Genomic DNA, 15,864 nt, shown 5'->3' with positions numbered 1-15,864 from the left:
AGGGCTTAGTGGTGTTAGCTGGAGATGTGATAAATATTTATAGGCCCAGCCAATCATAGGGCAACATGTCTAAAGGCCCATACACACGATCAGACTTTTTGACAACAAACATGCAAATTAGCTGTTTTGGAGCAACATCCGACCGTGTGTACGCTCCATCGGACAAACTTTTTTGGTTTTCATCGGACTTTTGTTGGCTGTGTGAACAGACAAACTTTCTGGCAACAAAAGTCTGATGGAGCAAAGTCTGATCGTGTGTACAGAAAACCATAGGACTTTTGTACAAAGTACAAACAGGCATGCTCAGAACCAATGCAAAAGATCAGACAACAATACAGAAGTTGACCAAAGGTGGCGGTAAAGAGCAGAAAAACCACATGATTTGGTAAGAGTTGGCTGAAAAAGTCCTGCCGTGTGTATGCAATACAAGTTCACGGCCGACGCCCTTTGTACAAAAATCCAAGGGAAAGTTTGTACAAAGTCCTATCGTGTGTATGAGGCTTTAGTGGTATTAGCTGGAGATGTGATAAATATTTGGGACAAACATTCTAAAGTGGTATTGGTTCCATGAGCTCTTGTCCACAGGCAATGCCATGCTAAATTATGAATCTCTCTGGCTTAGGACAATGCAGTTGCGTTTTGGAGAAGTCTCCCCTTCTTAGAGCCTACTGCTTGTCTACAAAAGAATAAGAATTACTTGGGTCTTGAAGAAGTACATTGTCAGGGACCTACCAGCGATAGACAGGCGCATTTGCGTGCACGCATGTGTCATGGGAGGGATGCCGAACACAGGTATCCAGCACAGAGTAAACAGATCAATGGGCTGCACTAAAGGAATCAGGCTCAAAAGGTAAGTGAATATATATATATATATATATATATTTATTAAGGATAAAGACACACGTGCAAACCAAACACAGCAAACCATGAACAAGCAAGAATGCAAATAATACACAGCAACCCCAAAACCCTAACCTAACTAACTAACTAACTATATATACACATGGAAAGGGAACACATATATAACAAGGCAGGGATGAGAGACAAGGGGAACAGGAGGTCAGGTGGAGGAAGCAGAAGCAAGGGGAGCCAAGGCAGGAATCAGGGGACAAGTCTCAGGAACCAGGTACAGGAAACAGAGTCCAGGACAGGGCAGGAAGCAAATCAGGAACAGGTTTCTGGCAATGGATCAATTCAGGCAGGGACAAGGCTTGCAGGAAGGAATTCTGAAGCAATGAGCCTCAGTGAAGGGCGGGCTTATATACTTCCAAGCAATTCCACATCAGGTGCAGCTAGATCACTAGAATGTCCATTTGCTGGGAGACACCCGCTGGTGACCACCAGAACTGCAACCTTTGATGGCGAAAGAAACAGTGACACCAGCAGGCGATCCAAGCAATAACACTGTTCCTGACAGAATGCGCGATTCTTCACAAACTGAGCTTCAGCTCGTTCCCACTATCAGGCGCCGGCATGTGCCGTGGGCACGCGCGCATGAGCGAGAGATGCGTGTGCGCGAGCGTGTGTGCTAAGTGCATGTGTGTGCGCCATAGCGCTGTTTGCTGCCACTGAGCGCTTAAAGGTTCAGTGATTGTTTGGCCAGGCCTGTTCAGGGTTTCACAGGCTGAAAGTTTGATTGCTTCCCCTTTCCTCTAGGAGATCTTTTTAGAGCTTAGGGAGGGAGAATTCAAATAACCACCCTGAATATTGATTATGAGCTAACCAATCCCTGGGGAAGTTTGCCCAGATGGTGACTGGGAAGCTGATAAATAGCCTGGAGCCCTGGAAAGAGGGTCTTAGCCCAGTAAGGTATGTTCCATGAAACAAAAAAAAGGTTAATCCCCTCATACACTAGTCAGGTTTTAGCCCAGCTCACATGATGTGTAACATAAGCAAATTATTCCGGACGGCTGCGCATCCAAAAATCCTTTTATTGAAGCGTCATATGACAAGTGGTTGACAGATGGAGCAGGGGACAAAGAGCACACATTTCATGCAAATGTTAAGAGTGTTCAATGTCTCAGAGGGATATTGCCCCTGAAGCAGCCTGTGGACTGTGTTGCTGTTCTCTGAAGTCTCAGCAGTGGCAGAGCTCGGGCCTGGAACTTATCTGGAACTGACTGCAGGACTTCACCAAAGGGATCTGGTCTAGAGAGGGACCGTCTCACTGGGCTGTGTCTGTAGGAGGCTTGAAGATGGCAGCTCTCCTGGACTTGTGAGTAATGACCCTGAATTGATTCCTGATGACTAATGCCGCGTACACAAGACCGGAATTTTTCGACGGACTAGGTCCAACAGAACTAATCCGCCGGACAATTCAATCGTGTGTTGGCTTCATTGGACCTTTGCTGTCTAAAAAATCAGATGGATTTTAGATTTAAAACATGTTTCAAATCTTTCCGACGGACTCGAGTCTGGTCAGAAAAATCCGTTCATCTGTATGCTAGTCCGACGGACGAAAACTGAGGCTAGGGCAGCTATTGGCTACTGGCTATGAACTTCCTTATTCTAGTCCGGTTGTACGTCATCACGTTCGAATCTGTCGAACTTTGGTGTGCTTGTGTGTAGCCAAGTCCGTTCACTCGGAAAGTCCGTCAGAACTCTGCCGAAAGTCCGTCAGGAAGTCTGTCAGACCTAGTCCGTCGAAAAGTCAGGTCGTGTGTACGCGGCATAAGTGCTTTTGGAGTATAAATGCCAGAGGTTGCTTGGACTGAGGCTGCTCTCATAGGGTCTCAGATACTGGACACTCCCCTGTCCTCAGCGGTATCCTGGACTGTGAGCTTAAAGAAGAATGTCCTCCTGTACTGCACTGGATAGCAATAGCTGTGCAATTGTCTAGTCCCATGCCCCCAACCCCTCTCCTGATACAAATCACAAAAGAGCCTATTGCACCCTTACAAACCACACAAAGACACCTTAATTTTACCTCCCCTAATGAAAGTTATGCATTTCACAAAAATGACAAACTTCACCAAATTGTTCTTATTTTCTCAGAGTTTACAGCAAAGCAAAAACTGTGTAGCCCCCATACACAAGATCGGATTTTCCAACGGGAAATGTTGGATGACAGACTGTTGGCGGAAAATCCCATCTTGTGTACGCTCCATACGGGCAATTGTTGTCGGACTTTCTGCCAACAAATGTTGGATAGCATGCTTTCAAATTTTTACGCCAACAAATGTGTGTTGTTAGATTTTCCGAGCGTGTGTACACAAGTCCGTCGGACAAAAGTCCAAAGTACAAACATGCATGCTTGGAAGCAAGGAGTCTTGTAAAACTAGCATTCGTAATGGAGATATCACATGATTATTGAACTTCCTTTTTCGTCTTGTACATCACTACGTTCGTAATTGTTGGCCAACATTTGTGTGACCGTGTGTATGCAAGACAAGCTGGAGTCAACACCCTTCGAACAAAATTCCACGGTTTTGTTGGCAGAAAGTCCGATCGTGTGTACAGGGCTTTAGTCTCACTCCACCTTATAACCTACATTAGATTTTTGCTGTATTTTCACATAAATTCCTCTTACCCCCTTTCTTGACATTTTCCACGTCCATGGCACAGTTATTTTGTCTGTGGAAAGAAATAATGTAAAAACACATTCCTATGCATTGATTACATTTTTGAAGGGGGGGGGGGGGGGGGACTGAGTAATGGGGGAAGAGGGTGGGGGTGGGGGGAGGGGTACATGGGTATAGCAGTTTGTCAATGTTGGCAATAGTTGTATAAATCCGGCCATGTTGGCCGAATGTCCGAATTGGTGTTGTGCCAAGTCGTTTTTGTGTTGTATAAAAACTCAATAAAAATAATTTTACAAATAAAAAAAAACACACACAAGCAGAGGACTGATACACCCAACCCAGATAGAGACAGACAACACAATGCGGCTTCACCTTGTAGACTGCTACCGCAGTTTTACCCATGTCCCATTGTGTGAAGATGCGGTCATCAAGTAAATGCAGGCTGTAGAACACCCACATTTCGTGCTTGCTGCCAATTCTAGCATTAGGGATGAGCCAAACACACCCCCCCCCGGTTCGGTTCGCACCAGAACCTGCGAACAGACCGAAAATTTGCGTGTACTTTAGAACCCCATTAAAGTCTATGGTACGCAAACGTTTAAAATCAAAAGTGCTCATTTTAAAGGCTTATATGCAAGTTATTGTCCTTAAAAGTGTTTGGGGACCTGGGTCCTGCCCCAGGGGACATGTATAAATGCAATTTTTTTTTTTTTAAAACAGTTGTTTTTTTCAGCAGCAGTGATTTTAATAATGCTTAAAGTGAAACAATAAAAATGAAATATTCCTTTAAATTTTGTACCTGGGGGGTGTCTATAGTATGCCTGTGAAGGGGCACATGTTTTCCATGCTTAGAACAGTCCCTGCACAAAGTGTAATTTCTGCAGGAAAAAAAGTCATTTAAAATCACTCGCGGTTATAATGAATTGTCGGCTCCCTGTAATAGAGAGAACAGTCATTGAAAGTCATTGATAAAAAAAAAAAAAAAATTGTGGGGTTCCCCTCAAATTCAATTACCAGGCCCTTCAGGTTTGGTATGGATATTAAGGGGAACTCCATGCCAAATTAAAAAAAAGGCGTGGAGTCCCCCCAAAAAGCCATACTAGACCTTTATCTGAGCACGCAACCTGGCAGGAAAAGAGGGGGGACTAGAGAGCGCCCCCCCTCCTGAACCGTACCAGGCCACATGCCCTCAACAATGGGAGGATGCTTTGGGGGTCTGTGACCCCTCAAAGCACCATGTCTCCATGATGATGGGGACAAGGGCCTCATCCCCACAACACTGGCCAGTAATTGGGGGGTCTGCAGGCAGGGGGCTTATCGGAATCTGGAAGCCCCCTTTAACAAGGGGACCCTCAGATCCCGCCCCCCCCCTGTTTGAAATGGTAACGGGTACATTATACTCTTACCATTTCACAAAGAAAGTGTAAGTGTAAAAAAACACACAGACACCATTGGGATAAGTCCTTTATTAAAAATAAAAAAATAAAAAGATTCCAGCGGTGGTAATCCACTCTGGGTATCCAGCGATGGATGATCTCTTCTCTGGGGTCCAGTGATGGGTGATCTCTCCCGATGATGTCCAGCGCAGCGCATCCTGTCTCCACCAGAGACACAGCGGGAATCCTGGCAGCCTGACAGGTCTCTTAGCTGAAGAGGACAGGGTCACCCGTTATGTGACCCTGTCCCCATGACGCAAGGGCTTCCCCAGTGATGTGCGGGTGAACCTGCACGTCACTGGGGAAGCCCAGATTTCCCCTTGCGTCAGAGAGGGGTGGGGTCAGGTGACGGGTGACCCCGCCCTCCTCAGCCAAGAGACCTGTCAGGCTTGTCGGTGGTGTCTCTGGTGGAGACAGGATGCGCTGCACTGGACATCATCAGGAGAGATCATCCATCGCTGGATACCAAGAGTGGATTACCACCGCTGGAATCTTTTTTTAATTTTTTTCTATTTTTAATAAAGGACTTATCCCAACGGTGTCTGTGTGTTTTTTAAAAATTTTTTACACTTTCTTTGTGAAATAGTAGGGGTACAATGTACCCGTTACCATTTCAAGCGAGGGGGGGTGGGATCTGGGGGTCCCCTTGTTAAAGGAGGCTTCCAGATTCCGATAAGCTCCCCGCCCACGGACCCCCACAACCACCGGACAGGGTTGCGGGGATGAGGCCCTTGTCCCCATCAACATGGGGACATGGTGATTTGAAGGGTCACAGACCCCCAAAGCATCCTCCCAATGTTGAGGGCATGTGGCCTGGTACGGTTCAGGAGGGGGGGGGGCACTCTCTCATCCCTCCTCTTTTCCTGCGGCCTGCCAGGTTGCGTGCTCGGATAAAGGATCTGGTATGTATATTTGGGGGTAACTCCACGCCAACAGGCCACGTTTGCAGGTTTTCCTTTATCTTGCATAGGTAGTTTAAATCAGAGTCAATGCCTTGGTATTTTGGAAGAAATTTACAAAACATGACCTGTTGGGGGTACTTGAGGACTGAGGTTGAGAACCACTGGTCTATCCAACGCCTGCAGGTCATTGCTGTGCAATGTAGACCACAACTCCCACAACCGCTTGAGCTACATTTGAGGGATGGAGTGATGGTTAGGCAAAGTCAGTTCTTAAAAAGAGATGAGAGCGGGTTAGGTGTGGCAAGCCATTGACCGACAAACTTGTCTATAAGTAGTGACAATGCCGATAGGCACACCACCTGCCTCATCACCATGAGCTTCAATAGATTTTGAAGGTCCCACCGATGGCAGGGTGACAACACTGCCCTGAATTCAAAAGTGGTAGAATAGTGCTGCCACCCCATTAATGGAATTTTCATTCTCTGGACTTTACTTGAATATACTGTAGTTCTACATAAATACGTAAAAGAAATACACAGGAGTCTGAATTCTATAGACAGTAGGGATATGAATAATGGATAACGTAGACACGATTCTACATTTACCTGTAGATGTTTGTAGAATTTTTTTCAGATATTCAATCTTCTCAGTCATTGCACTCTGTAGGGCTGAGCTGTTTGTACTGAGCGAGTCTATTTCTTGGCGTGTCAGGGTAATGAGCGCACAGCCAGAGAATATCCATTTTCCCCAATCTTTTCTCACTGTCTGCTCAGCGTCTCCATCCATCACATCCGCCATGATAATGATTACACGTTTACCTGGACATGTGACAATTGTAAAGGGTAAGAAAAAAAATTTGCATATTTATAACTGGGGATGAGTGAAGTTGACTGTTTTTGTTTCCCTGAAACGTATGTGGAAATGAGGAGCTTTGTGTGACATCCCTGCATTTTAGTCATATACATTGCAATCATTGGGAAAATCACTCGTACAGTATATGTAAATGTATGTAAAAATATTTTAATTTTTTTCTGCTTAGGCGCAATGGGCTTAGGTCCCAATTAGCATAACACAATGGGATCAAATCCCCCACCACCCTTGCCTTTTACCCCATTAAATAAGACACTTACAACCATTAGGTTGGAAAGGGCAAGGACACAGCTTTATTAACCATCACCCCGGACCAATTTGCAGCCAAAGGACCAGGATCAGGCCCCTTTTTGGCGATTCGGCACTGCGTCGCTTTAACTGACAATTGCGCGCTCATGCGACGTGGCTCCCAAACAAAATTGGCGTGCTTTTTTTCCCCACAAATAGAGCTTTCTTTTGGTGGTATTTGATCTCCTCTGCGGTTTTTATTTTTTGCGCTATAAACAAAAATAGACCGACAATTTTGGGAAAAAATGCAATATTTTTTACTTTTTGCTATAATAAATATCCCCCAAAAATATCTAAAAAAAAAATTTTTTTTCCCCTCAGTTTAGGCCGATACGTATTCTTCTACATATTTTTGGTAAAAAAATAAAAATAAAAAAAAAAATCGATTTTGTACCACCGCCTGTCTAACCTGCTACATGTCGTGTTTCTGGTTAAACGATGTTATTATATTGTTCCTATTCAATGTGACTTTGTATGCTGTTAAATATATAATAAAATGTTTGGTAAAAAATAAATAAAAATCGCAATTAGCGATTATTGATTGGTTTGCGCAAAAGTTATAGCGTTTACAAAATAGGGGATAGTTTTATAGCATTTTTATTAATATTATTTTTTTTTACTAGTAATGGTAGCGATCAGCGATTTTTATTGTGACTGCGACATTATGGCGGACATATCGGACATTTTTGACACATTTTTGGGACCAGTCATTTATACAGCAATCAGTGCTATTTAAATGCACTGATTCCTGTGTAAATGACACTGGCAGCGAAGGAGTTAACCACTAGGGGGCAGTGTAGGAGTTATGTATGACGTTATGTGTTTTTTTATTGTAGGGGGCGTGGCCTGGCATGTGACGTCACTGATCGTCCTTCCCTATAAAAGGAAACAGACGATCAGTGATCGGCTCAGTAGGAAGTATGAGGAGAGGTTTGTTTACACAGACCTCTCCTCGTTCTTCAGCTCTGTGACCCAATCGCGGGACACCCGCAGCGATCGGTGTCCGCTAGTCCCGTGGCCACGGTCACGGAGCTCAGGACCGGGTCGGGAGCACGCCGCCGGTGGCACGCTCCCGACCCATGGCTGGGCACTTAAAAAATCACGTACATATTGTGCCCAGCCGTGCCATTCTGCTGACGTATATCGGTGCGAGGCGGTCCTTAAGCAGTTAAATTCCAACACATAACATTTAAACATATTTAACTAGTGCCAGTCACAGTCCTATTGCGAGCACTTAACCAAAAGAAGGAAGCGGGGCCTGCCCTTACCATAAGTGCTGGACAGACAGCCTACTTCCAATTTTCCATCAAGGGCATAGCCCATTACAGCAACTTTAACTGCTGGCAAGGTCAAGAAAACCGCAGCAAGCTGTGACATACCATAACATAGGAAAAAGGAAGCGGGAGGGTGGGCAGCTCTTCCAACGACTCTTCCTGAAATACCCAGAATTCCCTGGGGCATACGATTTCCTGAGCTCAGGCCCCTCCCATCCCACATGTCCCAACCAATCGTTCCCCTTGTCATGTACCTAGCCATGCTCCCATCAGTCAAGGCTCTCTTTTCCTAGGGAGGGGCTCAAGAGGCCTTCATGTTGGATGACAACACCAAAAGCAGTTCTAAAAAGTTGGAGAACTGATGATTTGAGTGCCATGCCCAGCATGCGTTGTCATGACTACAGCGCACTGACAACCTTCCATCTGCTCTACTAATGCATCTCCGATCCATCTCAAGCCTCAATGAGGTTAGTCAGTCTGACATCTGTTGGGCACATTGCATACAGCGCGCCACTCAACTATACCAGCTACACCATCCGGTGGTTCTCTGCCAGGTCCATCGGGGGCCACTCCACATCACTGACCCTTACTGGTTCAAATAGTCGTCTGTCATCCCCTCCATTGGGGGGATGCCCATCCAACATTTGGCACCTACACACCTTTTGGCCACCCCCAGCACCAGCCCTGATATGCCTGAGTCAGCCTGCTGTGGATTGGGTGAGATTGAGGTTCATAATCAAGCATGATGTTTAACATTGATTGTATGTCAGCCATATTTTAACCCTTTCCATTTTTGGAATCCTTTGACTTTGATTTCACAATGAAACTTTTAATCACAAACTGGGAGGAAAAAAAACATTTTTATGACTTTTTTGAGGTACTGTATGCCTCAAGTGGTTCGTAGACATCACCCCCCCCCAGCGCTGAATTAAGAGGAATCTTTTGTTGTTTGTTCTTTAACACCAAAAAGTAAACAGACTACTCTGAGCATCCATCTTTCTACTTTACAGTCACTATGGAAAATAGTTTGATGCAGCGCTGCTGATAAGGTGGTATTGTGGTATTGACCTCTAATCAGAGAACGCAACCATAGAAATGGACCATGGCCCTGGACCTGTAAAGCACACTGTGGCTAACTACGCTTATTGCACTCAGTGCCAATGTGTGCCCAAGCAGGATTTAGTGGCCAAAGCAGCGTGGGGTGTAGGTCCAGTTCCCAAGGTATTACTGAGGTGACATCTCCCCAGTTACACTGCTTCTATTGCTATAGTTGAAGGCGGTGAAGAGTTGATTGAACAATCCAAAATAAAACAAAGGGAAAGTAAAGAAAACTAGTTGGGAATAGAAAAAAAAAAACTTCCACACGAGGGAAAAGAGGACCATCACCTAAGGACACAAAAAAAACAAGGGCTCAGCTTTTGTCTCAACTCTTCCTCATCAAGATAGGAGCACCCAAATGTCCAGACCTTGTATTTTATTACCTAGAGTGGGAAAAATAGTGGATAGGAACATCTAAACCAAGAACCAAGACTGGGATGGTCGAGATATACCTCTGCCAAATTCAAGTCAATCCACTCCTCTGTGAATCAATGACTGTGCAAAGCAAACTTGTACTCCAACCTAGCATATAGGATGTGTCTGCCTAGCACTTGTTGACCAAAGGAGTCAACTAGATTATTTTTATTTTTTTTGATGAACAGAAAGTTCAGTTGGTTAAAAAACAAGATCACCTTTTTCTGCTGCATCATTGAAGCAATAAGAATCCCTTTACTGCTCCTTCAAACACTTACAGCACTGGGTTTTAAAGAAGAAATTGCATTGTTTACCTTGTTCCAGCTTGGACCGATGTAACTATGATTATGCCATACCTATGTGATCCCTCTAGTATAGAGGTCTCCACATTTTCTAAACAAAGGGTCAAGTTCACTGTGCTTCAGAACTTAGGGAGTTGAAGTTACATAGTTACATAGTTAGTCAGGTTGAAAAAAGACACAAGTCCATCCAGTTCAACCACAAAAAAAAAAAAAAATATATATATATATATATATATATATATATATATATATAAATATCATACCAGCCCATATACCCAATTCTATACCCACAGTTGATCCAGAGGAAGGCAAAAAACCCCAGCAGAGAATGATCCATTTTGCTAAACCAGGGGAAAAAAATTCCTTCCTGATCCCCCGAGAGGCAACCGGATTTTCCCCGGATCAACTTTACCTATAAATGTCAGTACCCAGTTATATTATGTGCACTTAGGAAATAATCCAGGCCCTTCTTAAAGCAATCCACTGAGCTGGCCATAACTACCTCTGCAGGGAGTCTATTCCACATTTTCACAGCTCTTACTGTGAAGAAACCTTTCCGTATTTGGAGATGAAATCTCTTTTCCTCTAGACGTAAAGAGTGCCCTCTTGTCCTCTTTGTTGACTGTAAAGTGAATAACTCAACACCAAGTTCCCTATATGGACCCCTTATATATTTGTACATGTTGATCATATCCCCCCTTAATCTCCTCTTATCAAGAGTGAATAAATTCAGTTCCTCTAATCTTTCCTCATAGCTGAGCTCCTCCATGCCTCTTATCAGTTTGGTTGCCCTTCTCTGCACTTTCTCCAGTTCCCCGATATCCTTTTTGAGAACTGGTGCCCAAAACTGAACTGAATATTCCAGATGAGGTCTTACTAATGATTTGAACAGGGCAAAATGATATCTCTCTCTCTGGAGTCCATACCTCTCCTAATACAGGAAAGGACTTTGCTCACTTTGGAAACCACAGATTGGCATTGCATGTTATTATTAAGCTTATGATCTACCAAAGCCCCCAGATCCTTCTCCACTATGGATCCCCCCAGTTGTACTCCCCCTAGTATGTATGATGCATATTCTTAGCCCCCAAGTGCAGAACTTTACATTTCTCAACATTAAACCTCATCTGCCACATAGTTGCCCAATTAGACAGAGCATTGAGGTCGGCTTGTAAATTGGAGACATCCTCTAAGGACGTTATTCTACTGCATATCTTGGTGTCATCTGCAAACACGGAAATGTTACTTTTGATGCCAGACCCAATATCATTTATAAAGATATTAAAAAGTAAGGGTCCTAACACTGAACCTTGAGGTACACCACTGATAACCTTAGACCGAAGTGTGGCCAGCGGAAAGATAATGTCTTGACATCAGTGGGAGTAAATAATGCCCCATCTTCGGTGTTAGAGGTAGGAATTGTGCTCTATCATCGCTGTCAGTCAGAGAAATAGTGCCCTATTGTTGGTGTCAGTGGAAGGAATAGAGCCCCATTGTTGGTATCAATGGGGATAACAATGTCCCGTTGTTGGTGTCAGCAGAAATAATAGTGCCTCTGTCTTGGTGTCAGCAGGAGAAATAGTGCCCCAAGGGCTAGATAAAAGCAAGCAAAGGGCTTGCAGTGGCCATAGTTTGAAGACCACATCCCGTATGCCCCAACCAATCGTTCCCCTTGTCATGTACCTAGCCATGCTCCCATCAGTCAAGGCTCTCCTTTGCAAGCAGTGGCCATAGTTTGAGGACCACTGCTCTAGAAGCTGGAAATTATGACCAACCCCCTGTGGTGACAAGGCAGCTGGATAGCCACTCGGTATGGGACCTGGAAGCTAGTGCAAATTGCTGTCGTAGTTGTTTCTATTGCAATGATTTTCATTCCACAGGGATCCCACAGTAATGGTTTATAAAAAAAAGTTACATCGGTCAAAGCTGGAACAATGACATATTATTTCATCCTGTATATCACTTACCACATACGTCTGTACAATGTGTAAGAAATTCCTCCAGCTGAGTCCACTTAGCCTGTGTAGTGAATGAGTGACAGAAAATGATGAGAGAGAACTTATGAACCTCAGTTTTCCAGTAATCTCCAGGAGGATGTGAAATACAGCAGATAGAGGCGGCTGAGATGGAGGTCCTTGGAAGGAGATCCGTCAGCCATCGTAGATCAGTATCCTTGTCCCAACAGAAGATCCCATGAGTGTTCCTTCTTCCACCACCACTGAAACATAGAGACAGGAGGAAGTAGTGCCTTAAAACTGAGATATTTAAAAGGGAGATAAAACAAGCCTGTTATCATACAAGCTGGTATTGTCAACACCTCAGTACATATCTGTAATGGTAAGATGACTGATATTCACTGAAAGGGTTATTTGAATTCAGGGCGAGCAGAGAATCATGCAAAGGCCAATCAACTCTTTGCAAGCCCTTAGATCTTCCCATGTATGACCAATATAAACGATGTTATGACTAGACATGGGCAGAGTGAAATATTTTGTTTCGGAATTTCGTTTTCGTCCGAAAAATAAATTTATTTAGTTACTCCCGAAATTCGTTTTTATTTATTTCGTTTTTCGTTCAAAAATTGCATTTGTCCAAAAATCCACATGAATTACGGTCGAATCTGTCTTTGAAGGCTTATGGTGTCTGTCGAATGTATAAAGAAGATTCGACGGAGCGGCTAAACTCCATATAGCCTATAGGTGGAACATTTGGCTCCGTAAATTTACAATTGCAGTGTCGTACAGTTTTAATGCTCCGTCGAATATTATTATAAACGTGTGTGTTTTTCGTTGCTTTGTCGAATCTCCGTCGTTCATGTTGGATGAATGGTCTAAGCCCTTGTACACACGGTCGGACATTCTGCCAACCAAATCCGTTGGATTTTGTCCGGTGGATTTTGTCCGACGGATTGTGTCCGAAACTGTTGCATACACACAGTCGGACCAAGTTGTCGGAAAATCCGATCGTTCAGAACGTGATGACGTTATTTCGTTACGACGGGACTATGTTCATGCTAGTAGCCAATAGCTTTGGTGTAGGAATTTGATCAGAGCATGCCTGGCACTTTGTCCAATTGGAATTTTCTACACGTGATCGGAGTATGTCCGATCGGACCAGTTTGTCGGAAAATATTTCCAACAAGTTGGAAAATTGGGTTAGACGGATATTCCGACGGAAACAGTCTGATGCATACCACACACAGTCGGATTATCTGACAAAATGGTCCGATAGGACACATTCCGTCGGAATCTCCGACCGTGTGTACAAGGGCTTAGTCTCACAGTGTCAGGTGTCATCTTTTCTCTCTGTCAAATCTTTTCTCTCTATCAAATCTTTTCTCTCTATGTCGAATCTTTTCTCTCTATGTCAAATCTTTTCTCTTTGTCGAATCTTTTCTCTCTATATCGAATATTTTCTCTCTGTCGAATATTTTCTCTATGTAATCCTGGACTAATAGAGGTAAGGTTAGCCACATTCGACCACAGGTTCTATAGACACAGATTGTTATTGTCAGAGTCACGTTGAATCTCCTATTCTATATCGAACTGTTGTAACAACGAAAACGAAAATAAAGCATTTATTTATGTCGGATCTTTTGTTTTTTCGGATTCTGTGCTTTCGTTATCGTTTGTCGAAACGAGAACGAAAATACCTGAAATTCGGACGAAAATGCATTCGGACGAAAACGAATGCACAAGTCTAGTTATGACCCAAACGACGTAACACATTTGAACATGACTCAAAAGTGCTCATTATCAAGTGTAGAGAACTCTTTTTCTTTTTGTACATTTTGTATTTTAGGGGTGTGCAGCGCTGTTTACTTTTCCTCTGTGTGTCTTCCTCTTTTTGCATTCTATATTGGGTGGTTATACACCCCTTCCCCACTGTCAGGGAAATAGGCGTTACCTCGTAAGGTACGATCGTGTTAACGCGCGTCAGCGCCCACGAAGACGCAATGTGATTCCCAGACGAACACCTGATGTAGCTTCTGATCAAGTGCGAGTACGCGGGGTAGGACGAACGCATAACGTTACACGTCGTAGGCGTACGAACGCGATGGCGCGCTCACGACTTAACCCAAGCGCCGTGCCTATTTAAACGTTCACCTGACAGTGCCGCATTGCTGGTTTATCGTCAGCTTCTCCTGAGTACCTGTGCCTGTTATCCCTGCTGTTTGATCTCCTGTTTACCGACCCGGCTTGTTTGACCTGCTTCTGCTACTCTCCGGGCTCCGACTTCTGGCTTGTCCCTGATACTCCTTGTCTGCTCCCGGCACCCGACCTCGGCCTGGCTTAGCTTCCGTTTCCTGGTCTCCAGCTCAGGATCCATTGCTCTCACCTCCGGATTGATCTCCCGTGTTTGACCTTCGGCTTGACCCTGACCCTGCCTTGGACTTCCTTGCACAGTTGCCTCCAGAGACTGGTCTACTCAGCTTTTCCATCTACTGCTGCTACCCGGCAACCTGTGCTACTGTGGGCACTGCATCCCTGTGTCACCTTCAGGGTTGTACTGCACTCGGCCGCAAGGGGAGCCCTCTCAGCATCTCGGCCTCCTTACCTCGTTATTGACACCCACTATGACACATTCGAGTTAAGACAAGGGTTGTGTGTTTCTCTGCCATCACCCCAACTCCTGCATCTGCTAATTTTTTGATTTTCAACAATCATTTTTCTAAAAGGGGAATCGGATTGAGATCCAATCTTTCCCCTCTCCATGCATTAGGAGGAATCCAATATGGACTCCTGCATGGTATGATGCCTGAATATCCTAAATGATATTTGTGGGAAAACTTTAATTGGAATTTTTTGTGTAGATAATTGGAGTGGTGAAAGTAGCAGACAGCCCTTGTGCAATAGTCAAACATAAATAGTCCCTATCGGATATTTTATGATTTTATGATTTTATGGTTAAATGTCCAATTGTTATGATTTATGTTATTATACCATTGGATTTGGGACCGCTGTGAGTCGCGACAGACCTCTGGTGTCGCTTGCCTGGATCCCCTAGGGGTGGGGTCTGACCCCCCAGGACTTCCCGGCAAGGTGGGGCGGCTGTTGGACTAGTCCACATGTCCGCCCTCCTGTGCTGTAACTGGTGGTTGGGGTTCATACTCGGCCACCGGGATGAGCCTATTCTTGCCGGCGGCGTTCCTTGTTTGTCTCCTGACGGTCTTTGGCAAAGTGCGCATGCGCGTTAGGCGTGCGTGCAGCGCCATGACGTCATGCGTTTTGCGGAGGAGATGACGACAGAGGTCGGGGCTTTCTAGCCTTCCGGAACGCCGAGGGAGCCACACACGGGCGGCTTATCCAGCGGCTCTCATGCCATACTTCTTGCGGGAGGGAGTTAAGACGGGCGCCTGTTGCGAAATTACCCTAATTGTTACAGCCATGTATATAAAAGACTGCACGCCCTTTAGCAATGCAGGACTACATGTTTGCCTGGATGGATGGTATTGCATTTATTTTTCCTTGGCATTAGAGTCCCTTCCTTTCCTGCTTAACAGCAGGTTGGTTTTATTAACTAACAATCGTTACAAGCTTCAACAGGTTACAAGTCCATACGGACTTCTACACTGTATAAGGTAAATTTTATTGCTACCAGGATGGCATTAATACCTTGACACTTACACTGTCACATTTATGCTTAAGTATTTAGCATTCACCACATTCATCACATATTCTTTTATTTTTAGTCATTATTCACAGCATGTAAGTTTTGCTCTTGTTTTTTGTTTCAGTCGCACTACTATTTCACTTATA

The 15,864-nt window shown here is 44.4% G+C and overlaps 1 protein-coding gene across 2 annotated transcripts in view; it reads right to left on the bottom strand.

Annotated features, from left to right (window-relative positions):
- LOC143923342 (kinesin-like protein KIF13A) overlaps window positions 1–15,864 on the bottom strand; it is a 511,776-nt gene that overhangs the window by 484,654 nt on the left and 11,258 nt on the right. For both annotated transcript variants that reach the window (XM_077446954.1, XM_077446953.1), the window contains exons 3-5: window positions 12,073–12,323; window positions 6,465–6,677; window positions 3,530–3,573 (exon numbers count right to left, since the gene is read on the bottom strand). In XM_077446954.1, the coding sequence (XP_077303080.1) occupies window positions 3,530–3,573; window positions 6,465–6,677; window positions 12,073–12,323 (508 nt within the window). The remainder of the gene's footprint in view (window positions 1–3,529; window positions 3,574–6,464; window positions 6,678–12,072; window positions 12,324–15,864) is intronic.

The sequence above is a fragment of the Lithobates pipiens genome, unplaced genomic scaffold, assembly GCF_037356315.1.
Source record: "Lithobates pipiens isolate NorthernLeopardFrog02 unplaced genomic scaffold, aLitPip1_a1.2 Scaffold_22, whole genome shotgun sequence".
NCBI classification, from domain to species: domain Eukaryota; kingdom Metazoa; phylum Chordata; class Amphibia; order Anura; family Ranidae; genus Lithobates; species Lithobates pipiens.
The sequence above is the reverse complement of the archived record's forward strand: the minus strand, read 5'-3'. Positions and strand labels throughout refer to the sequence as shown.